The sequence below is a fragment of the Tachypleus tridentatus genome, chromosome 5 (genome assembly GCF_004210375.1).
Source record: "Tachypleus tridentatus isolate NWPU-2018 chromosome 5, ASM421037v1, whole genome shotgun sequence".
In the NCBI taxonomy this organism is placed as follows: domain Eukaryota; kingdom Metazoa; phylum Arthropoda; class Merostomata; order Xiphosura; family Limulidae; genus Tachypleus; species Tachypleus tridentatus.
The window spans coordinates 47,427,867-47,452,332 of NC_134829.1; the positions used below are offsets into that span (position 1 = coordinate 47,427,867).

The 24,466-nt window shown below is 34.9% G+C and overlaps 3 protein-coding genes across 4 annotated transcripts in view; 1 reads left to right on the top strand and 2 right to left on the bottom strand.

The window, feature by feature from the left end:
- LOC143251089 (uncharacterized) overlaps positions 1 to 24,466 on the top strand; it is a 181,802-nt gene that overhangs the window by 43,304 nt on the left and 114,032 nt on the right. The gene's annotated exons all lie outside the window — the stretch shown is intronic.
- Positions 7,787 to 12,093, bottom strand: LOC143250276 (uncharacterized). Its single transcript, XM_076500740.1, has 4 exons — positions 11,962 to 12,093; positions 10,542 to 10,718; positions 8,697 to 8,952; positions 7,787 to 8,146 (listed from the first exon to the last, which is right to left on the bottom strand). The coding sequence occupies exons 1-3, from the start codon at positions 12,043 to 12,045 to the stop codon at positions 8,698 to 8,700; spliced, it is 516 nt and encodes a 171-aa protein (XP_076356855.1). The 5' UTR covers positions 12,046 to 12,093; the 3' UTR covers positions 7,787 to 8,146; position 8,697.
- Positions 20,145 to 23,400, bottom strand: LOC143251251 (uncharacterized). The gene is made up of 3 exons (XM_076502694.1): positions 23,309 to 23,400; positions 21,888 to 22,064; positions 20,145 to 20,297 (listed from the first exon to the last, which is right to left on the bottom strand). The coding sequence occupies exons 1-3, from the start codon at positions 23,390 to 23,392 to the stop codon at positions 20,145 to 20,147; spliced, it is 414 nt and encodes a 137-aa protein (XP_076358809.1). The 5' UTR covers positions 23,393 to 23,400.

Sequence of the window (24,466 nt, forward strand, 5' to 3'; positions counted from 1 at the left end):
CTCCAATGTGTGTAGTCCTGTTAAACTAAAACATTTTTACTTGCTAGTGTATTCTATATAAATTAGAACAATAGAAAATATTGTATGCATAAAAACTTGCTAATTTCCTAATGTTTCATTAGTGAAATTACAGTAACAACAATTATATAACTGTTGTTTGATTCGAAAAGCGCGAATTCGAGAATAAACACAATATTACTAATGTATAACCTTAGTTTACCTATGAGCACAACAAACAATGCGCTAATGTTAAGAACTTGTACGTTTGTTCTTAAGCACAAAACTATATAAGGAGCTACCTGTATTTTGCTAGCCACGATTATCGAAGCCTAATTTATAGCATTATCAGACTCCAGACTTACCAACGAGTTAATAGGAGACGCTAAAATCAAGGTTTGGTTTGTTGTGGGCCCGGCATGGCCAGGTGAGCTAAGGCGTTCGACTCGTAATCTGAGGGTCGCGGGTTCGAATCCCGGTCGCACCAAGCATGCTTGCCTTTTCAGCCGGAGGGGGCGTTATATAGTGACGGTCAATCCCACTAGTCGTTGGTAAAAGAAGATCCCAAGAATTGGCGGTGGGTGGTGATGACGAGCTGCCTTCCCTCTAGTTTTACGCTGTTAACTTAGGGACCGCTAGTTTGGTGTGAATTTCGCGTAAAGCTACACGAGGGCTATCTGAGCTAGCCGTCCCTAAGTTAACATCGTAAAACTAGAGGGAAAGCAGCTCGTCATCACCACCCACCGCCAACTCTTGGGCTCCTCTTTTACCAACTAATAGTGGGATTGACCGTCACATATAACGCCCCCCCGGCTGAAAGAGCAAGCATATTTGGTGTGACGGGGATTCGAACCCGCGACCTTCGGATTACGCTAAAATCAAGAAGCGAAACGGCAGTAATGGATTTACATTGTAGATTAAGATAAAATTAAAGTAATCATAATGAAATATTGCTCTCAGTATTCCGCGAAAATGATGCAAAATGTTTTCTATTTCTTACCCCCCCCAAAAAAAAACATGATTCAGTGAAACGTCGCTCTACGTATAGAACATACCTAAACTTTACTTATTCTTTCGACACGGATGATAATCGAAACGTCTGTAGTTCTGTGTGATCTGAACAGCCAGCTATGAAATAACTATGGTATAAATACACCACCAAGCGGTAATCAAAGTTACTAGAAGTTTATTTTTGTTGTGCAGCGAAGGTTTGTAAATGATCTATAAGGTCGTACTTAAAACTCACAGGAAATCCCTGTTTCCGGCTTTATGTCGTTAATATTTCATTAAACGAAATATTTTTTTTAGATTCTTTATTTTAAACTAGCTGAAAATACCCATTAAAGAAACAAAAACTATATATAGGACATTGCTAGATAATGTCCCACTGTATATAGGACATCACTAGATAATGTCCCACTGTATATAGAATATTGCGAAATAATGTTCCCCTTCCTTCATTATTTTCTTATTATATCCTTAGTGACCTCATTACGTGTTAATTGCACTCCTTCCTTTGTGGAAGACAATAATTGATTCTTTTAACCCGATTAAATACTCGTGTCTGAAAATTCAAAATACATAATATAAGATGGAATGTGCTCTATTTCAGGATGTTTTTCAAGCCCCTGCTCTGACAAAAATTCTCAAACAAAGTAACCCTTGTAAATTTTCGAACAGTTTTCAGTCAGAACTCAAAACGTTGCAGTAACTGAGTCAGCCAGCTGTGGGTGATGATGGAAGTCGAACATCTATTAAACAAAAGGAAGAGGGCGTTCCATATTTAACTGGTTTTATCTTCATCTCGGGCAAAAATCCTAAAATAAAGTAACCCATATACTTTGTCGAACAGTTTCCGGTTATCATACCAGAGACTATAAAAAGTGTGCCAGTCATCTCTGGATGATGGAAGCTAGCATATAGACTCACACTCACAATGTATTATCTTTATAGTAAGAAAACGATAGTCATATTTTCCTCCCTATGTGGATCAGCAGTAAGTCAGAAAACTTACAACATTGAAAATCGGGAGTTGATTCCACTTTGTGGAAAGAGTGAAGCTAACTCATTGCGCTAAGAACAGAAACAACAATTTTATATTTTTTAAAGCGTTGTTTTCGTACAGTGTACAAAATATTTCTGTTAAGCTTTCTACAGGAACGAAATTTTAATCGAATCACTAGTTACATTTGTACAGCTTGTTGTCAGTTGTCTTATACTAAACAAAAAAGTTTTAATGTCTAGTTTTTATAATTTAATTTCTGCGGCTTTATTATTCCCAATCCGACATTAAAACTGATTGTGTTGATGTCGACACTTCTGGAAATGCTCCATTTAAAGATTCTGCATCTCCATAATGGCTCGGCAGCGTAATTCCCTTTGTCGTAAGACTGTGATGTTTAAAGCACACCATTCCTTGCTGCTAGCTTTTCATAATCTATCTAATATGCGAAAATGACAATTTCCCATTGCCCATTTCAATAGTCCAGTTGTATATTGTATATTGTAGACATTTCTGGCGTGTCTACGTATGTAATAGCATAAATAGCCTTTCCATTATCCAGCTACTTGACGTATACAAAAGTTGAAAATGAGGTATGACTGAAAGCCTTATCTAGATTAGCCTCATTTCCAAACAGAGACCCTTCTTAATGCTATTGAATACTGTTGCCTGTGGTCTATGAACGGCTTCTCGTAACAGATAAAAAGTCAAGAACACAAAAGTATTTTGTTATTTATCAAGACAGAAGTACGACTTGTTGCAGGTCTCTTTTTGAATAGTTCGGACCCCCAGCTGATCCATATTATTTCCCCTACAATACCATTAAGTATTACAGATATTTCCATCCGCCTTAGCAATTCTAAATCTCCGATCTGAACACGTCGTCATAATTCGAGTGTAGGAATATCATTCGTCCAAAATAGCTGTTACACACCCTTTCTAAAATGAACAATTTTCGGTGGCGTCACACTACCTAAAAAACATCCAAACAACGTCAAAATGTATTTTGATACATGCTTTTTTACCGCAGCATTGCATCGGTTATGGATGACACATGACTCGCAGATCTGCATGCTCAGAATATTTTTAATTGATAATGTGCTAAATCCTGTATGAGTCACTAATCTTCGGGAATTCTCGCAAAACTATATAAGCTATAAATTTAACTGTTTATTGTTTTTACAAAAATACGATAGAATTCGTTATTTTTCTGCCCTCCAGTAATGTTACTTATTCGTACATATTTTCCATGGACAAAATGTTAAATAAGTAATATTATTTTTTAAGTAATAAAACACTAACACACTAGTCATCATCATGTTACCGAATCGAGTATAATACTGAGATAAGACAGAGATAAGATTCACGAGTTATATAGAATACCACTCATGACAGACTAAAATTAAATACACAGGTTTGTCCAGATTATTAGCGAGGATAAACCGAAGTTAAATTTACAAGTTGAATAGAATGTGAATCAAGGTAAACTAGATTCACGTGTTATATAGAATACCACTCATGACAGACTAAAATTAATACACAGGTTTGTCCAGATTATTAGCGAGGATAAACCGAAGCTAAATTTACAAGTTAAATAGAATGTCAGTCAAGATAAACTACATTCACGTGTTATACACGTTATGACTTTCGTTAGGTAGCCATCCTGACCAATGCTGACTACCTGACAATAGTCGCATTGCCTACCTGCAAACCACTACAGAGTAGTCATGACATAGTCAGTGTGACCCTATTCGTTCAAGAGCGGTTGTCATTATGACCATCCATTAACAATGGGCTGTTGTCATTATGACTATCCAACGACCATGGAAGATAAGTCATGTTGACCCGGTCAGGACCACCTCTGCAATGTCACTGACCAATCTTCAGTCAGTTGTGGTCAGCAGAACCATCACTGAGCAGTCAACCCCTCTGCCATCTGATGATTCAACCGAAGTCCCAGTAACCTGCCACCATCTTGAAAAATATAAAATGCATCTTAGCAGCACCATTTTTATTCCAAACTGAACACAAGTGTACATCAATATACATGTACCAAAATAAAATTCAAAATGCAGCAACAATTTGAAAATAAACAACTGAATTTTACACTTGCATGGTGTTAACCTATGAATAATATATCTGTATCTGGATTTTTGATGAGGAAAATTTCATATCCATGATCCTGACCATGTTGAATATTCAATATGTATCATGCAGTTCCATGCGAGTTTGGTTTCTGTTTCGTTTTCTAGTTTACGTTTCTTGGATGATTCGTTGTTGAAGAGCTACTCAGTCACACAAAATCCTGAGAGACATTAAATAACAAATGTTAAGTAACTTGAAAACAAAAGAATTCTACAAAATCAATTATAGGAGACTGTCAGGTTTATCCGAAATTAATAAAAAAGAAGTTAAGTTATAAACCACAGAACACTAGATAGGTCAATGCTTATATGTGAAGAAGCTTGCTTACGTACATGAGAAATCCAATGTGAGAAGAGAAATTCTTTAGAATACATACTTGGTATAGCAATATTTAATTTGTAACATGTAACGGTTATAAGCAATTTGTTTTTTACATATTTTTTTCAGAAATCTGATTTCAATGATTTTAAGACGTAAATGTAATACATTCCATCTTTATCAGGAGTAATACTTTCAACAAACGATTTTATAAAATCAAGCGTGTAAGGTTCAGAATTAACGTGATCACTTGTTTTTGGAACGCTTGTTTGGTTTGTTTTAAATTTCGCGCAAAGCTACACGACAGCTATCTGCGCTAGCCGTCCCTAATTTAGCAGTGTAAGATTACAGGGAAGGCAGCTAGTCATCACCACCCACCGCCAACTCTTGGGCTATTTTTTTACCAACGAATAGTGGGATTTCGTCACTTTATAACGTCCCCACGGCTGAAAGGGCGAGTATGTTTGATACGACAGGGATTCGAACCTGCGACTCTCGGATTAGGAGTCGCGTGCCTTAACCAGCTGACCATTCCGGGACCAATAGAAATATAGGAACATAGTTGTATAAACATACTAAACGTAAACATAATGAAAATTTAAACCATCAGATTAGTAATTCACAAAATAGAAGACATCGACTGGTTTTCCACACAAAATGAAAAAGTTAAAAAATAAAAAAAAGGTTGTCCAATAATAATAGCGAGATAATGCACCAATGAAAACGTTGAAAATGAAATTCAAAACCTAAAATAATTCTTAAAATTAAACACAATAGAGGCTGTACTATAAGAAACACACACACGCCCGAAGACGACCAACTAAGAGATATGATTGGTGCAAGTTTATTCATAAAACATGACGTGAAAATTGAGATAGTAACTAAAGAAGGAACTAATATTAAAAGTACCGAAATTATGACATAATGAAAATTACGGTACTGACATGGTGTATGAAATAATGTGCTTGGACTGCGAAAATTACTATAAAGGAGAAATACGTATTAAAAATAAAAACTACTAGACGAAAGGAATATGAAAAACGAAATGAGTCAAACATAAAAATAAACATAAGATTCAAAACAACACAATTTGTAAAAAAATAAAACTGTTCAATGTGAGTAAAATCTCAAACAAATTTATACAACGAGAACTTTAGTGATAAAAGAATTAAATACTAAAATAAAGAAAAAGTAGTGAGAATCGTAATATTTGTGTGAAATTATTTCCATAAAAATGAATGCTGTCAGTATAATTTTGAGAACGATTATCTGATTTGTTATACACGTGAGTTGAATACATTTGAATATATTGCCCTACTGTTGAAACTGTACTGAGGTAAATGTAATATATCCATTAAAAGCTGTTTCAAAAATTCTGTGTGACTTTAAATATCTTCGTCCAGAAGGGTATTTCGCCACGCTGCCCAACTCCTAATGACAGATAATGAAACATTTAATATATCCATTAAAAGCTGTTTCAAAAATTCTGTGTGACTTTAAATATCTTCGTCCAGAAGGGTATTTCGTCAAGCTGTCCAACACCTAATGACAGCTTTTACTAGCGAAATTCGGGTGTCCAAATTGTTTAATTAAAAGACAGCTTTTACTAGCGAAATTCAGAATTAAAAGCTGAAAACTACCATAACTTTGTTCGCCCCCTCCCCAGTGGCACAGCGCTATGTTTGTGAACTAAGAACGCTTCTTACAAACCGGGTTTCATACCCTTGGTGGGCATAGCACGGTTAGCTCTTTGTGCTAAATTTCAAACAAACAATAAATCTGTCCACCGTATTTAATACAACAAACACAAATTTAGAATTAAAACTTTTCATGAATAAAAATAAGATTCTAAAGATGGATAACCTTCTGTAGTATATCAAATGTTACAAGTTAAAGATGGATAACCTTCTATAGTATATCAAATGTTACAAGTTAAAGATGGATAACCTTCTATAGTATACCAAATGTTACAAGTTAAAGATGGATAACCTTCCATAGTATATCAAGTGTTACAAGTTTTTATTTACTTTATAATAAATTATATTTCTCTGTTTTACAAATATCAAGAGTAGGTTTGTCATCGAAGTCCTTCACATAAACGTCCTCTACCAGGGTTTAAGACTTTACCGTAAATTTATACAACTCTTTTGACATGATGGCGTTTCACAGTAGGTTAAGTCCGAACAAACCTAGTGACATTATGACATTTCACAGTAGGGTAAGTCCGAACAAACCAAGCTACTTTAGAACATTTTACAGCAGGTTAAGTCCGCACAAGCCTAGTGACATGATGGCGTTTCACAGTAGGGTAAGTCCGAACAAACCAAGCTACTTTAGAACATTTTACAGTGGTATAAAGCTGTACAAACCTAGTCTCATTATGACAATACATACTATGGTAAGTCCGAACAGACCAAGTTACTTTAGAACATTGCATAGTAGGATAAGTCTATACAAACCTGATGTTTATTCTGATTAAGACCCATAAACAGATGCAAGTAAATATGAAGCTGGATTGTTCTTGATACATTTAACTGGAACGTAAAGACAGTACTTAAAAACAGCGAATTCACAATAAACTGTTGAATAGAAAAAAACGGTTTATTCTTTCCAATGAAACAATACTGTCGGGTTGCAGACGTGTGGTTCAACAGATGGCACACGTTTTAGTACAGAAATAAATCTAATATGTACTAACTGTTTAATATGATTATAACAATTCCATATCTCTTAAGAGTCGCACTAACAAACCATGAGCGCCAGAAATAGGTAAAAGGCATGTGTGGGGTAATTTGTCTCACGTGGTTTTTGTATTAATGCGCAGCCATGGAATCAAAAAGGCCACAGTGTTCGTTGTAACTTTACAAAAGGTTATAAAAGGGTATTTCCAGTTGATTGTTCTTTCACAAAGCCTTTTACTGTTAGTTTGTTTCATTTGTAGCTAAACACTGCGCCAACTGTCCGGGTGTTTAGTGTTGTAAGGTCCCGGAGATGACACTGAACTATTATAACAGGAATGTTTAGCGTTTGTTGAAGCAGTTCCGTTATTGTTCTCTTTCATTGTGTCACGAATGAATTTTAAGTGACAGAAACACGGTGTCTATCAACGAATTAACTCTACGTTTATTTAGTTTAAATATAATTACCCCCCACTGTTAAAAACCAGGTTTCGATATCGGTGGTGGGCAGAACACAGATAGCCCATTGTGTAGCTTTGGGTTTAATTCAAAATAATTAATTAAATATAATCTGGTTCGTGATCACTATTTGACCCTAAATTTCTAAAATCGTAACACATTCACGACTAACTGAAATAAAACACATTTAAAATAACTAAGTATATTTGTTGACTACAATGAAGACGAGACATAATCATTCAGCGAGTTAAGAACAAATAAATGTATGTAAATAGCCTCGTTATGCGTTTCGGTTTCTTTATTTTGCATAAAATGATACATAAAGATATAAAAATATCAGCTTGTCAAATGAGAATACAAATTTATATGGAACCTCACTCTAACACGTATAAACTAGGATCTCTTCTAATTCGTGAAACAAGCCAGTCAAAATATGGATTTCAGTTGCACATCACTTGAGCAGGAAAGCGTAACACACCAATCAGTGAAAGTGTTGAAAGGAATTCGTAACAACTTTTGCAGTGACTCATCTTGAGCGGTTTGGCATCTAAAGAGACGTAAAAATATATTTAGTTTATTAATATACTGTAAGTCCTTGAATCAAACTAATGTCATTCATATAGGGTTTATAAAACTACAATAACCTTAACAAAAACATATTATATATGAATTAACCTTTTACAACTTTATTATTATTATGATTTAATGTTATGGCTAACTGAATTTTCTTCGGGCTGATACAAATATCTATTCATTCTGATAAGGTCTGTAGCAACTACGACTGACAAGACGTTATCAGTACGACTGTAACTTGTTTGCTAGTTATATACTAGTTAATATTCGAAACAGTACCTATATGGGATAAGGTCCACTACGTTATCTGTGAAACCCATTACGTCTCAGCACGTGTCGTGATTTTTCTAGTTATTACTTCAGTGATAGCTAATAATCGGTTTTGGTAAACAAAAACCAAAGTATAGTTTTCTGTATTGCAGTAATATATATATAAATATATGTTCATTGTTTTGTATTAAATCAGATCGCCTATAGGACAGTGAAGTTTTGCTTTGAGCACTTTATAAGTGGGGATAACTTACCCTAGTCCCACCACCCTCCATAACCACCACCACCTCCTCCTCCACTTCCACCACCACCACCAAACTTTCCGCCTCCACCACCACCACCACCACCGCCTGAACTCAGGGAAAGGGGTACAGCAAGAAGTCCAAGAACAACGTTTCCTCCACCACCACCACCACCTCCGTAGCCTCCACCACCACTGCCTCCACCTCCAAAGCCACCTCCACCTCCGTGACCACCTCCGCCGCCTCCGCTTACTGACACTGGTATCGCCTGTAAATAGATGTGCTCATATGTTACCTTTTCATTTCACCCATCATACGCTTTAATAAGAAACTATTTTAAACATCAGACAGTAACTGACATAAACAAATACGTAAAAACTTTTCATTGATATCAAATGGTATCCTGTATTTTACAAAGTGTATATGTATGTATTCTTGCATATATTCGTATTGGAAAATCGAACCTATAGGTGTATTGAACAGCGTACTTTGTAAATGTCACTCGTGAACATTCTGGTTACTCAAATCAAATTGTCACTCACCTTTTGATGCATCCAATTAACGATTCATCTTACTTTTGTTATGTTCAATATTGTGATAAAAAGAAGATAAATTTATTTTATCTTGATTTGCAGTGATTTTTATCTGTAGACTTCTTATCGGTGTTTTCTTATTTTAAAATAAGCTGTGGACACGCGGTCACCCGTTTGTTAAAAACTTTTGTAAATATACAAAACGTCAGAGAACGCCCGTGAAAGTGGTCTCATTTCATGAATATTTCTCACGTCTTACGGTTTTCTCCAGCAGATGTCGCAACCCGTCTAGATGTATTTGTTTGCTTTTTTTTCTTATAGCAAAGCCATAACGGGCTATCTGCTCAGCCCACCGAGGGGAATCGAACCCCTGATTTTAGCGATGTAAATCCGGAGATATACCGCTGCACTAGCGGGGGGCATTTGTTTGCTTAAAATTAAACACTACGCTACAATGGCTACCTGAGCTCTGCCCACCACGGGTATCGAAACCCGTTTTCTAGCGGTGTAAGTTAGCAGACATACCCCTGTACCAGTATGTGGCTTGTTCTTTATTTTTAATAATTATATTCTCGTTGGATATGTTAAATGTTTTTTCTATTTATTTTAATTTTTCTTTACCTTCAGTATAATAGATATGAAATTTGCGTTAGACTTCGACTTAACTAACCTAGTTTAAACAACTGACTTAAAAGTGTATGTAAACTACATTCTAAATTAAACATTATTTTGTGAGTTAAAGTAATATTAATCAACAACTAATGTGATACAATTATTTGAGCTAAAAGACACGTTATGTGCGATTTGACAGATTTTAAAATTTTCCTTAGAGTGATGCGAAGTTTAATGTAATGCGTTATGGATCAAAAGGTCATAGGTTCGAGACGTCATATTTCCCCGAACATGAATGAAGCCCCGTACATTAAAGTGTATCTATGTGTACATTCTAAGTGTAACTGTCAATCTCGTTAGAAGTAGTTGTATAATAGATGGCGGTCGCTGCTCATAGCTTGGCCTCCATTTGGTCGATAGTTCTATATTATAATTGGTTATGTACGTAAGTTAAAGGTCATTTAGCCCGTATGTAGCGTAATATTTGCTCAGGCTAAAAACTCAGGATATGTGAATAAACTAATGAAGAATAGTAGAGCAAATTTCTTTTTTAATGAAAAATAATAACATATACCAAACAACTCTCGGGTCAAAAAATGTTCTATATTAATCAAAACGCTGTGCTACGTGTAGATAATACAAAACCCTGATGGCTAAGTTCTTCTATCTGCATAATGTTTTATTCTCATACTAACCATATACGTAAAGTTACCTGAATACTGATGGAGCCACCACCACCTCCTCCGCCTCCGCCATGACCACCACCCCCTCCACCACTTGAACCATATCCAGTGGCTGAAACTTTCAGGTCATCCTCTGTTTTTAAAGTGTCCTGGATTTCTGCCTGGACCACGGTTGTAGTCAGAAGCAGAGATGCAATAAATGCCACCTAGCGGAGATATATAGTATATCTAAGTAACACGTGACAGTAGAGAATAAAACCATCTCAAAAATATTGCTGAAAAGATTTTAACAAGAGACAAACAAACTATTAAAGAAAACTACAATTGGAAAACAAATATATTCAAATCAATTTGGTGGATTTAAAAGCACCTACTAACTGTTTGCAAATAATTTATTATTGTGTTTCCACTGCAATGTTAAAAAAAAACAACCAATGACAGTTCTACTTGAACAGATAATATACTTGAAGTTTGGCAAATATAGTTTTGTGTGGGACAAAAATTTAATTCTTAATTTAATTTTTTTTAGTATTCGGAGTTCAACGCTAAAATCAGGGGGTTCGATTCTCCTCGGTAAACACAGAAAATACCCCGTTATGGCTTTGCTATAAGAAACAAAAACACAAACAGTGTCTGCTACCTTTTTTAACTGTTAAGTATATTTTATTCTTCTGAAACCTTGAGCTTAAAATTATTTTAATATTTGTATTTCAGATTATTATGAAGGTACACAATTGTTAAGCAATAAGCTTGGGATTTTATAGTATTAAATTCAGGGTACGATCCCGGCGTAACTTACAGTACTCATAGCCAGCTCACTGTGTTGGTATCGTCTGACCCTACTGTACAGTTCTCTATTTTGAATCTGGTGAGTCTGGTCTGATTCCGTGTGGTACGACAGAATATACTACCCCTAGGAACAACGGTAAGTCTACGGACTCACAACACTAAAATTCGGTGTTTGATTCCCAGTGGTAGACACAACAGCTAGTATAACGTGGCTTTGCTCTAAAACAAAGAACCACAAAATATTCCCTTCCACTTTAAGCTGTGAACGCGTTATAAGAGTGGCAAAGTGGCAAAAAATCCCTTATTATGTATGGTAGGTGGTAGGGTGTTACTGACTAGTCTGTAGTTCAAAACTAAGGAGTTACTTTTCTGTAACTGGAAAAATACAAGTTTTGGATTTAAAACCAACCAATTTAGTTTCGTATCTACATACGCGCTATTTTCAAAATTAAATGCACTAATAGGCAAGTTTAGTACCTGTCTACATAAAGATTATTTTCAAAACCAAATGTAGTAGAGAGCAAGTTTAGTTTCGTATTTACACAAAGCTTATTTTCAAAACCAAATGCAGTAAAGGGCAAGTTTAGTTTCGTATTTACATAAAGATTATTTTCAAAAATAAATGCAATAATAGGCAAGTTTAGTTTCGTATCAACATACCCGTGTCTTCATAACTGTTGGATATATCAACCGCTGTTGTTGACTTAATGTGTAGAAGTGAAGACTACAGATCGCTCGTCGCATTATATACTCTGGTCAGAAACTTTTCTTTCTTTTTTTTTCAACAAGCATTTTAAAGAAGTTATTTCATAAAAAGAAAGAACAAAAGCCTCCATTTTAATACAATTTCAGTGAGCCAATAACTGATTCGTTTTTTCCTCATTAACTATGTTTGGAACGTGTGATGAGATTGTCATAATTTTTTCTATCGTCTGTTCCACCAACTCGTCACTTGAGCAGTTGTGGGTCAACAACTTAAAGATCTCACGCAATCCATTAAGGAAACTTTATTATTGCCTTTTTTGTTGTAAAGTCTGCAATTATCTTGAGCTCCAAGTAATTGTATCCTTATTTTATAGCCATGTTACTTTCAAACACAAATGAGGATACGATGCACGTTTTGCTTATTTTTTATGAGATTTATCTATCGTTTACTTTCACGAAGTCTCATCTACAATGTCTGCGTTTATAAGCCTATCTTATGAACTGATAAATTAAACGATTGTAAATTAAGTGTCTACATAGCCTTACGTGTTCTACTTCGTTAAGACTAATGAAAGTAAAGTAACAAGTGTTTGTAAAACCTATTTCGTCATTCCTTATCTATAATCAGGTCCAATGAACAAAGAATACCATTTAGAATTCGGAGGATTCATTTATTATTGTGTTGTTGTTTTTTTAAAGGAATTCGACCAGAATACGACGACAGTGTCGAATTGACCCGTTTTTATCTTTGAATGGTATAAAAGAACTGGAATTAACATTTTTTTTTATTTCACTGAATATTCGTTTTAGTTCTATAAGTGAAACATTGTCTTGCTACATTCTTAACGGTACAGCCAAATTAGACGATAAACAATAAATGGTTAAGAAAGATTAATTACCGTTTTATTAATGAGTTAAAACTCTGTTTAACCACAATAAAACAACGAAAGTAACAAAAACGGAAAGAGCAAAATTAGGTGAAATTCATTATCATTTTTCACAGACAAAAATAGAAAACATCGAAAAAGGTATACGTATCTATTTCAATACTGTTATCTAAAGACATATCCCCCCTGCTAGTACAGCGGTAAGTCTACGGATTTACAACGCTAAAATAAGGGGTTCGATTCCCATCGGTGAGCTCAGTAGATAACCCGATGTGGCTTTGCTATAAGAAAACACACACACCCAAGACGTACGTATATGTACTTTTGTTGTTTTTTACCTTAACCGCAAATATTAAAAACTAGACCATATTTGCATCACTAGTTTTTTATAAAATTCTGTATGATATTAAATCTCTTATACCAATATGGTAACTTTGTTTACTAAAAATATATTTCCAAGTTCATAGCTCTTTCAAGCTGGCGAGAAAAGTTTGGAGCAGTAAAGTATGTAAGTGCTTGTATCTACACAAGTACTGTGTAATTAAGTGGAAGGTTCTGCTATTTTTCTGGTTGCTTTAGGAAGATTGGGTTCCATTGAGTTAGATCGTTTGTTTTCCTCGTTCAGTGTATCAATTATTGCTTGCTGTGCTAGGCCAAAGAACTTTGCATAGTTTAATAATACTTTGTAAGAGATTTATCCTGTCTTTTAGGATTACACGATTTTTAAGAGGTCTTAGAGTTATGCATCTGGTAACTTTTCCTTAGCAACAAAGGATTGATAGGGGTGTTATTTTCCTTGTTGGATGTGACAGTTTTGTGCTTCTCAACATAGAAAACACAGTTTATGTGATATTAGATATTGTGTTTACTGCAGCCTGGAAAATTATTTTTTGTCGTAGGTTTGAGGTACAAGAAATAAAGAGGTGAATAATGTATTCGTACACTATATACTGTAGAAGTTGTGTTTTATAGTAGTAACAAAAACTTATCAAAAACTGTTTGGAATAAAAACTAGTGTTTATAAAGGTCTAAAACTTTAACCTGTATTGCTAATCTTAAGTTTCAAGTAATTGTAACAAAGGAAAATATTATTTTCTGCTTAGTTTAAAGAAATTTGTGAACTAACACTACATTTCCTTATATATTCGTCATCGTATCCGCTAGTCTTAGCGAAAATTATAAACGAACTAGTTTATTTTTAACTATTTATATAGAATTTAACGCTTATGTTTAAGCTACGACTTTGGTACAATTACAGGTTACGTTTGTTGTTGTTTTTAATAACGTTCATTCTTCTACAGATAACGCTTACAACATTTTATTACGACCAATATGGCCCAGCATGGCCTGGTGGGTTAAGGTGTTCGACTCGTAATCCGAGGGTCGCGGGTTCGAATCCCCTTCGCCCCAAATATGCTAGCCCTTTCAGTCGTGGGGGGCATTATAATGTTACGGTCAATCGCACTATTTGTTAGTAAAAGAGTAGCCCAAGAGTTGGCAGTGGATGATGATGACTAGCTACCTTCCTTCTAGATTAACACTGCTAAATTAGGGACGGCTACCGCAAATAGCCCTCGCGTAGGTTTGTGCGAAATTCAGCAAAACAAGTAACCAAACAATTCTAATGTTAACTAAGTAGCCTATATTTAACCAATAAACCTTGCTTGAATAAAGTTCAATATCTAAGTCAAGTTATATCAGGAATCTGTGATGTATTACATCACTCAAAATAAGTACTAGTCAAGGCGACGACTTGTGAATAGTAAATCAGGTAGTCAAGCGGTGCCAAAAAGGACTTTCCAAGTAGTCGCTAAAATCGATGAGTACTTAATACGACTATTAAATATTAGTCATTTTTTACTATTGTGTAGTCGGAAAATAGTCACGTGACGGTGGCAGGGATACCTGGCAGCTAAAAAATTTGACTGCTCTATAATAGTCGTTATGACTTTCGTTAGGTAGCCATCCTGACCAATGCTGACTACCTGACAATAGTCGCATTGCCTACCTGCAAACCACAACAGAGTAGTCATGACATAGTCAGTGTGACCCTATTCGTCCAAGGAGCGGTTGTCATTATGACCATCCATTAACAATGGGCTGTTGTCATTATGACTATCCAACGACCATGGAAGATAAGTCACGTTGACCCGGTCAGGACCACCTCTACAATGCCACTGACCATCTTCAGTCAGTTGTGGTCAGCAGAACCATCACTGAGCAGTCAACTTCCGCTGCCATCTGATGATTCAACCGAAGTCCCAGTAACCTGCCACCATCTTGAAAAATATAAAATGCATCTTAGCAGCACCATTTTTATTCCAAACTGAACACAAGTGTACATCAATATACATGTACCAAAATAAAATTCAAAATGCAGCAACAATTTGAAAATAAACAACTGAATTTTCCACTTGCATGGTGTTAACCTATGAATAATATATCTGTATCTGGATTTTTGATGAGGAAAATTTCATATCCATGATCCTGACCATGTTGAATATTCAATATGTATCGTGCAGTTCCATGCGACTTTGGTTTCTGTTTCGTTTTCTAGTTTACGTTTCTTGGATGATTCGTTGTTGAAGAGCTACTCAGTCACACAAAATCCTGAGAGACATTAACTAACAAATGTTAAGTAACTTGAAAACAAAAGAATTCTACAAAATCAATTATAGGAGACTGTCAGGTTTATCGGAAATTAATAAAAAAGAAGTTAAGTTATAAACCACAGAACACTAGATAGGTCAATGCTTATATGTGAAGAAGCTTGCTTACGTACATGAGAAATCCAATGTGTTAAGAGAAGTTCTTTAGAAAACAGACTTGGTATAGCAATATTTAATTTGTAACATGTAACGGTTATAAGCAATTTTTTTTGTACATATTTTTTTCAGAAATCTGATTTCAATGATTTTAAGACGTAAATGTAATACATTCCATCTTTATCAGGAGTAATACTTTCAACAAACGATTTTATAAAATCAAGCGTGTAAGGTTCAGAATTAACGTGATCACTTGTTTTTGGAACGCTTGTTTGGTTTGTTTTAAATTTCGCGCAAAGCTACACGACAGCTATCTGCGCTAGCCGTCCCTAATTTAGCAGTGTAAGATTACAGGGAAGGCAGCTAGTCATCACCACCCACCGCCAACTCTTGGGCTATTTTTTTACCAACGAATAGTGGGATTTCGTCACTTTATAACGTCCCCACGGCTGAAAGGGCGAGTATGTTTGATACGACAGGGATTCGAACCTGCGACTCTCGGATTAGGAGTCGCGTCCCTTAACCAGCTGACCATTCCGGGACCAATAGAAATATAGGAACATAGTTGTATAAACATACTAAACGTAAACATAATGAAAATTTAAACCATCAGATTAGTAATTCACAAAATAGAAGACATCGACTGGTTTTCCACACAAAATGAAAAAGTTAAAAAATAAAAAAAAGGTTGTCCAATAATAATAGCGAGATAATGCACCAATGAAAACGTTGAAAATGAAATTCAAAACCTAAAATAATTCTTAAAATTAAACACAATAGAGGCTGTACTATAAGAAACACACACACGCCCGAAGACGACCAACTAAGAGATATGATTGGTGCAAGTTTATTCATAAAACATGACGTGAAAATTGAGATAGTAACTAAAGAAGGAACTAATATTAAAAGTACCGAAATTATGACATAATGAAAATTACGGTACTGACATGGTGTATGAAATAATGTGCTTGGACTGCGAAAATTACTATAAAGGAGAAATACGTATTAAAAATAAAAACTACTAGACGAAAGGAATATGAAAAACGAAATGAGTCAAACATAAAAATAAACATAAGATTCAAAACAACACAATTTGTAAAAAAATAAAACTGTTCAATGTGAGTAAAATCTCAAACAAATTTATACAACGAGAACTTTAGTGATAAAAGAATTAAATACTAAAATAAAGAAAAAATAGTGAGAATCGTAATATTTGTGTGAAATTATTTCCATAAAAATGAATGCTGTCAGTATAATTTTGAGAACGATTATCTGATTTGTTATACACGTGAGTTGAATACATTTGAATATATTGCCCTACTGTTGAAACTGTACTGAGGTAAATGTAATATATCCATTAAAAGCTGTTTCAAAAATTCTGTGTGACTTTAAATATCTTCGTCCAGAAGGGTATTTCGCCACGCTGCCCAACTCCTAATGACAGATAATGAAACATTTAATATATTCATTAAAAGCTGTTTCAAAAATTCTGTGTGACTTTAAATATCTTCGTCCAGAAGGGTATTTCGCCACGCTGCCCAACTCCTAATGACAGATAATGAAACATTTAATATATCCATTAAAAGCTGTTTCAAAATTCTGTGTGACTTTAAATATCTTCGTCCAGAAGGGTATTTCGTCACGCTGCCCAACTCATAATGACAGATAATGACATGTTTAACATATCTTTTAAAAGCTGTTTCAAAAATTCTGTGTGACTTTAAATATCTTCGTCCAAAAGGGTATTTCGTCAAGCTGTTTAACACCTAATGACAGCTTTTACTAGCGAAATTCGGGTGTCCAAATTGTTTAATTAAAAGTAGCTGAAAAACTACCATAACTTTGTTCGCCCCCTCCCCAGTGGCACAGCGCTATGTCTGTGAACTAAGAACGCTTTTTACAAACCGGGTTTGATACCCTTGTTAGGCATAGCACGGTTAGCTCTTTGTGCTAAATTTCAAACAAACAATAACTCTGTCCACCGTATTTAATACAACAAACATAAATTTAGAATTAAAACTTTTCATGAATAAAAATAAGATTCTAAAGATGGATAACCTTCTGTAGTATATCAAATGTTACAAGTTAAAGATGGATAACCTTCTATAGTATATCAAATGTTACAAGTTAAAGATGGATAACCTTCTATAGTATACCAAATGTTACAAGTTAAAGATGGATAACCTTCCATAGTATATCAAGTGTTACAAGTTTTTATTTACTTTATAATAAATTATATTTCTCTGTTTTACAAATATCAAGAGTAGGTTTGTCATCGAAGTCCTTCACATAAACGTCCTCTACCAGGGTTTAAGACTTTACCGTAAATTTATACAACTCTTTTGACATGATGGCGTTTCACAGTAGGGTAAGTCCGAACAAACCAAGTTACTTTAGAACATTTCACAGCAGGTTAAGTCCGCACAAGCCTAGTGACATGATGGCGTTTCACAGTAGGGTAAGTCCGAACAAACCAAGCTACTTTAGAACATTTTACAGTAGTATAAAGCTGTACAAACCTAGTCATATTATGACAATACATACTATGGTAAGTCCGAACAGACCAAGTTACTTTAGAACATTGCATAGTAGGATAAGTCTATACAAACCTGATGTTTATTCTGATTAAGACCCATAAACAGATGCAAGTAAATATGAAGCTGGATTGTTCTTGATACATTTAACTGGAACGTAAAGACAGTACTTAAAAACAGCGAATTCACAATAAACTGTTGAATAGAAAAAACGGTTTATTCTTTCCAATGAAATAATACTGTCAGGTTGCAGACGTGTGGTTCAACAGATGGCACACGTTTTAGTACAGAAATAAATCTAATATGTACTAACTGTTTAATATGATTATAAAAATTCCATATCTCTTAAGAGTCGCACTAACAAACCATGAGCGCCAGAAATAGGTAAAAGGCATGTGTGGGGTAATTTGTCTCACGTGGTTTTTGTATTAATGCGCAGCCATGGAATCAAAAAGGCCACAGTGTTCGTTGTAACTTTACAAAAGGTTATAAAAAGGGTATTTCTAGTTGATTGTTCTTTGCACAAAGCCTTTTACTGTTAGTTTGTTTCATTTGTAGCTAAACACTGCGCCAACTGTCCGGGTGTTTAGTGTTGTAAGGTCCCGGAGATGACACTGAACTATTATAACAGGAATGTTTAGCGTTTGTTGAAGCAGTTCCGTTATTGTTCTCTTTCATTGTGTCACGAATGAATTTTAAGTGACAGAAACACGGTGTCTATCAACGAATTAACTCTACGTTTATTTAGTTTAAATATAATTACCCCCCACTGTTAAAAAACCAGGTTTCGATATCGGTGGTGGGCAGATCACAGATAGCCCATTGTGTAGCTTTGGGTTTAATTCAAAATAATTAATTAAATATAATCTGGTTCGTGATCACTATTTGACCCTAAATTTCTAAAATCGTAACACATTCACGACTAACTGAAATAAAACACATTTAAAATAACTAAGTATATTTGTTGACTACAATGAAGACGAGACATAATCATTCAGCGAGTTAAGAACAAATAAATGTATGTAAATAGCCTCGTTATGCGTTTCGGTTTCTTTATTTTGCATAAAATGATACATAAAGATATAAAAATATCAGCTTGTCAAATGAGAATACAAATTGATATGAAACCACACTCTAAGACGTATAAACTAGGATCTCTTCTAATTCGTGAAACAAGCCAGTCAAAATATGGATTTCAGTTGCACATCACTTGAGCAGGAAAGCGTAACACACCAATCAGTGAAAGTGTTGAAAGGAATTCGTAACAACTTTGCAGTGACTCATCTTGAGCGGTTTGGCATCTAAAGAGACGTAAAATATATTTAGTTTATTAAAATACAGTAAGTCCTTGAATCAAACTAATGTCATTCATATAGGGTTTATAAAACTACAATAACCTTAACAAAAACATATTATATATGAATTAACCTTTTACAACTTTATTATTATTATGATTTAATGTTATGGCTAACTGAATTTTCTTCGGGCTGATACAAATATCTATTCATTCTGATAAGGTCTGTAACAACTACGACTGACAAGACGTTATCAGTACGACTGTAACTTGTTTGCTAGTTATATACTAGTTAATATTCGAAACAGTACCTATATGGGATAAGGTCCACTACGTTATCTGTGAAACCCATTACGTCTCAGCACGTGTCGTGATTTTTCTAGTTATTACTTCAGTGATATCTAATGATCGGTTTTGGTAAACAAAAACCAAAGTATAGTTTTCTGTATGGCAGTAATATATATATAAATATATGTTCATTGTTTTGTATTAAATCAGATCGCCTATAGGACAGTGAAGTTTTGCTTTGAGCACTTTATAAGTGGGGATAACTTACCCTAGTCCCACCACCCTCCATAACCACCACCACCTCCTCCTCCACTTCCACCACCACCACCAAACTTTCCGCCTCCACCACCACCACCACCACCGCCTGAACTCAGGGAAGGGGTACAGCAAGAAGTCCAAGAACAACGTTTCCTCCACCACCACCACCACCTCCGTAGCCTCCACCACCACTGCCTCCACCTCCAAAGCCACCTCCACCTCCGTGACCACCTCCGCCGCCTCCGCTTACTGACACTGGTATCGCCTGTAAATAGATGTGCTCATATGTTACCTTTTCATTTCACCCATCATACGCTTTAATAAGAAACTATTTTAAACATCAGACAGTAACTGACATAAACAAATACGTAAAAACTTTTCATTGATATCAAATGGTATCCTGTATTTTACAAAGTGTATATGTATGTATTCTTGCATATATTCGTATTGGAAAATCGAACCTATAGGTGTATTGAACAGCGTACTTTGTAAATGTCACTCGTGAACATTCTGGTTACTCAAATCAAATTGTCACTCACCTTTTGATGCATCCAATTAACGATTCATCTTACTTTTGTTATGTTCAATATTGTGATAAAAAGAAGATAAATTTATTTTATCTTGATTTGCAGTGATTTTTATCTGTAGACTTCTTATCGGTGTTTTCTTATTTTAAAATAAGCTGTGGACACGCGGTCACCCGTTTGTTAAAAACTTTTGTAAATATACAAAACGTCAGAGAACGCCCGTGAAAGTGGTCTCATTTCATGAATATTTCTCACGTCTTACGGTTTTCTCCAGCAGATGTCGCAACCCGTCTAGATGTATTTGTTTGCTTTTTTTTTCTTATAGCAAAGCCATAACGGGCTATCTGCTCAGCCCACCGAGGGGAATCGAACCCCTGATTTTAGCGATGTAAATCCGTAGATATACCGCTGCACTAGCGGGGGGCATTTGTTTGCTTAAAATTAAACACTACGCTACAATGGCTACCTGAGCTCTGCCCACCACGGGTATCGAAACCCGTTTTCTAGCGGTGTAAGTTAGCAGACATACCCCTGTACCAGTATGTGGCTTGTTCTTTATTTTTAATAATTATATTCTCGTTGGATATGTTAAATGTTTTTTCTATTTATTTTAATTTTTCTTTACCTTCAGTGTAATAGATATGAAATTTGCGTTAGACTTCGACTTAACTAACCTAGTTTAAACAACTGACTTAAAAGTGTATGTAAACTACATTCTAAATTAAACATTATTTTGTGAGTTAAAGTAATATTAATCAACAACTAATGTGATACAATTATTTGAGTTAAAAGACACGTTATGTGCGATTTGACAGATTTTAAAATTTTCCTTAGAGTGATGCGAAGTTTAATGTAATGCGTTATGGATCAAAAGGTCATAGGTTCGAGACGTCATATTTCCCCGAACATGAACGAAGCCCCGTACATTAAAGTGTATCTATGTGTACATTCTAAGTGTAACTGTCAATCTCGTTAGAAGTAGTTGTATAATAGATGGCGGTCGCTGCTCAAAGCTTGGCCTCCATTTGGTCGATAGTTCTATATTATAATTGGTTATGTACGTAAGTTAAAGGTCATTTAGCCCGTATGTAGCGTAATATTTGCTTAGGCTAAAATCTCAGGATATGTGAATAAACTAATGAAGAATAGTAGAGCAAATTTATTTTTTAATGAAAAATAATAACATATACCAAACAACTCTCGGGTCAAAAAATGTTCTATATTAATCAAAACGCTGTGCTACGTGTAGATAATACAAAACCCTGATGGCTAAGTTCTTCTATCTGCATAATGTTTTATTCTCATACTAACCATATACGTAAACTTACCTGAATACTGATGGAGCCACCACCACCTCCTCCGCCTCCGCCATGACCACCACCCCCTCCACCACTTGAACCATATCCAGTGGCTGAAACTTTCAGGTCATCCTCTGTTTTTAAAGTGTCCTGGATTTCTGCCTGGACCACGGTTGTAGTCAGAAGCAGAGATGCAATAAATGCCACCTAGCGGAGATATATAGTATATCTAAGTAACACGTGACAGTAGAGAATAAAACCATCTCAAAAATATTGCTGAAAAGATTTTAACAAGAGACAAACAAACTATTAAAGAAAACTACAATTGGAAAACAAATATATTCAAATCAATTTGGTGGATTTAAAAGCACCTACTAACTGTTTGCAAATAATTTATTATTGTGTTTCCACTGCAATGTTAAAAAAAAACAACCAATGACAGTTCTACTTGAACAGATAATATACTTGAAGTTTGGCAAATATAGTTTTGTGTGGGACAAAAATTTAATTCTTAATTTAATTTTTTTTAGTATTCGGATTTCAACGCTAAAATCAGGGGGGTTCGATTCTCCTCGGTAAACACAGAAAATATCCCGTTATGGCTTTGCTATAAGAAACAAAAACACAAACAGTGTCTGCTACCTTTTTTAACTGTTAAGTATATTTTATTATTCTGAAACCTTGAGCTTAAAATTATTTTAATATTTGTATTTCTGATTATTATGAAGGTACACAATTGTTAAGCAATAAGCTTGGGATTTTATAGTATTAAATTTAGGGTACGATCCCGGCGTAACTTACAGTACTCATAGCCAGCTCACTGTGTTCGTATTGTCTGACCCTACTGTACAGTTCTCTATTTTGAATCTGATGAGTCTGGTCTGATTCCGTGTGGTACGACAGAATATACTACCCAGAGGAACAACGGTAAGTCTACGGACTCACAACACTAAAATTCGGTGTTTGATTCCCAGCGGTAGACACAACAGCTAGTATAACGTGGCTTTGCTCTAAAACAAAGAACCACAAAATATTCCCTTCCACTTTAAGCTGTGAACGCGTTATAAGAGTGGCAAAGTGGCAAGAAATCCCTTATTATGTATGGTAGGTGGTAGGGTGTTACTGACTGGTCTGTAGTTCAAAACTAAGGAGTTACTTTGCTGTAACTGGAAAAATACAAGTTTTGGATTTAAAACCAACCAATTTAGTTTCGTATCTACATACGCGCTATTTTCAAAATTAAATGAACTAATAGGCAAGGTTAGTACCTGTCTACATAAAGATTATTTTCAAAACCAAATGTAGTAGAGAGCAAGTTTAGTTTCGTATTTACACAAAGCTTATTTTCAAAACCAAATGCAGTAAAGGGCAAGTTTAGTTTCGTATTTACATAAAGATTATTTTCAAAAATAAATGCAATAATAGGCAAGTTTAGTTTCGTATCAACATACCCGTGTCTTCATAACTGTTGGATATATCAACCGCTGTTGTTGACTTAATGTGTAGAAGTGAAGACTACAGATCGCTCGTCGCATTATATACTCTGGTCAGAAACTTTTCTTTCTTTTTTTTCAACAAGCATTTTAAAGAAGTTATTTCATAAAAAGAAAGAACAAAAGCCTCCATTTTAATACAATTTCAGTGAGCCAATAACTGATTCGTTTTTTCCTCATTAACTATGTTTGGAACGTGTGATGAGATTGTCATAATTTTTTCTATCGTCTGTTCCACCAACTCGTCACTTGAGCAGTTGTGGGTCAACAACTTAAAGATCTCACGCAATCCATTAAGGAAACTTTATTATTGCCTTTTTTGTTGTAAAGTCTGCAATTATCTTGAGCTCCAAGTAATTGTATCCTTATTTTATAGCCATGTTACTTTCAAACACAAATGAGGATACGATGCACGTTTTGCTTATTTTTTATGAGATTTATCTATCGTTTACTTTCACGAAGTCTCATCTACAATGTCTGCGTTTATAAGCCTATCTTATGAACTGATAAATTAAACGATTGTAAATTAAGTGTCTACATAGCCTTACGTGTTCTACTTCGTTAAGACTAATGAAAGTAAAGTAACAAGTGTTTGTAAAACCTATTTCGTCATTTCTTATCTATAATCAGGTCCAATGAACAAAGAATACCATTTAGAATTCGGAGGATTCATTTATTATTGTGTTGTTGTTTTTTAAAGGAATTCAACCAGAATACGACGACAGTGTCGAATTGACCCGTTTTTATCTTTGAATGGTATAAAAGAACTGGAATTAACATTTTTTTTTTATTTCACTGAATATTCGTTTTAGTTCTATAAGTGAAACATTGTCTTGCTACATTCTTAACGGTACAGCCAAATTAGACGATAAACAATAAATGGTTAAGAAAGATTAATTACCGTTTTATTAATGAGTTAAAACTCTGTTTAACCACAATAAAACAACGACAGTAACAAAAACGGAAAGAGCAAAATTAGGTGAAATTCATTATCATTTTTCACAGACAAAAATAGAAAACATCGAAAAAGGTATACGTATCTATTTCAATACTGTTATCTAAAGACATATCCCCCCTGCTAGTACAGCGGTAAGTCTACGGATTTACAACGCTAAA

Excerpts from the sequence above, each read along its gene's own strand:
- LOC143250276 (XM_076500740.1), bottom strand. The coding sequence starts at position 12,045 with ATGCGACGAGCGATCTGTAGTCTTCACTTCTACACATTAAGTCAACAA. Across the intron at positions 10,719-11,961 it reads CAACAGTTATGAAGACACGG|GTGGCATTTATTGCATCTCT; the intron begins GTATGTTGATAC and ends TATCTCCGCTAG. Across the intron at positions 8,953-10,541 it reads GTGGCTCCATCAGTATTCAG|GCGATACCAGTGTCAGTAAG; the intron begins GTAACTTTACGT and ends ATCTATTTACAG.
- LOC143251251 (XM_076502694.1), bottom strand. The coding sequence starts at position 23,392 with ATGCGACGAGCGATCTGTAGTCTTCACTTCTACACATTAAGTCAACAA. Across the intron at positions 22,065-23,308 it reads CAACAGTTATGAAGACACGG|GTGGCATTTATTGCATCTCT; the intron begins GTATGTTGATAC and ends TATCTCCGCTAG. Across the intron at positions 20,298-21,887 it reads GTGGCTCCATCAGTATTCAG|GCGATACCAGTGTCAGTAAG; the intron begins GTAAGTTTACGT and ends ATCTATTTACAG.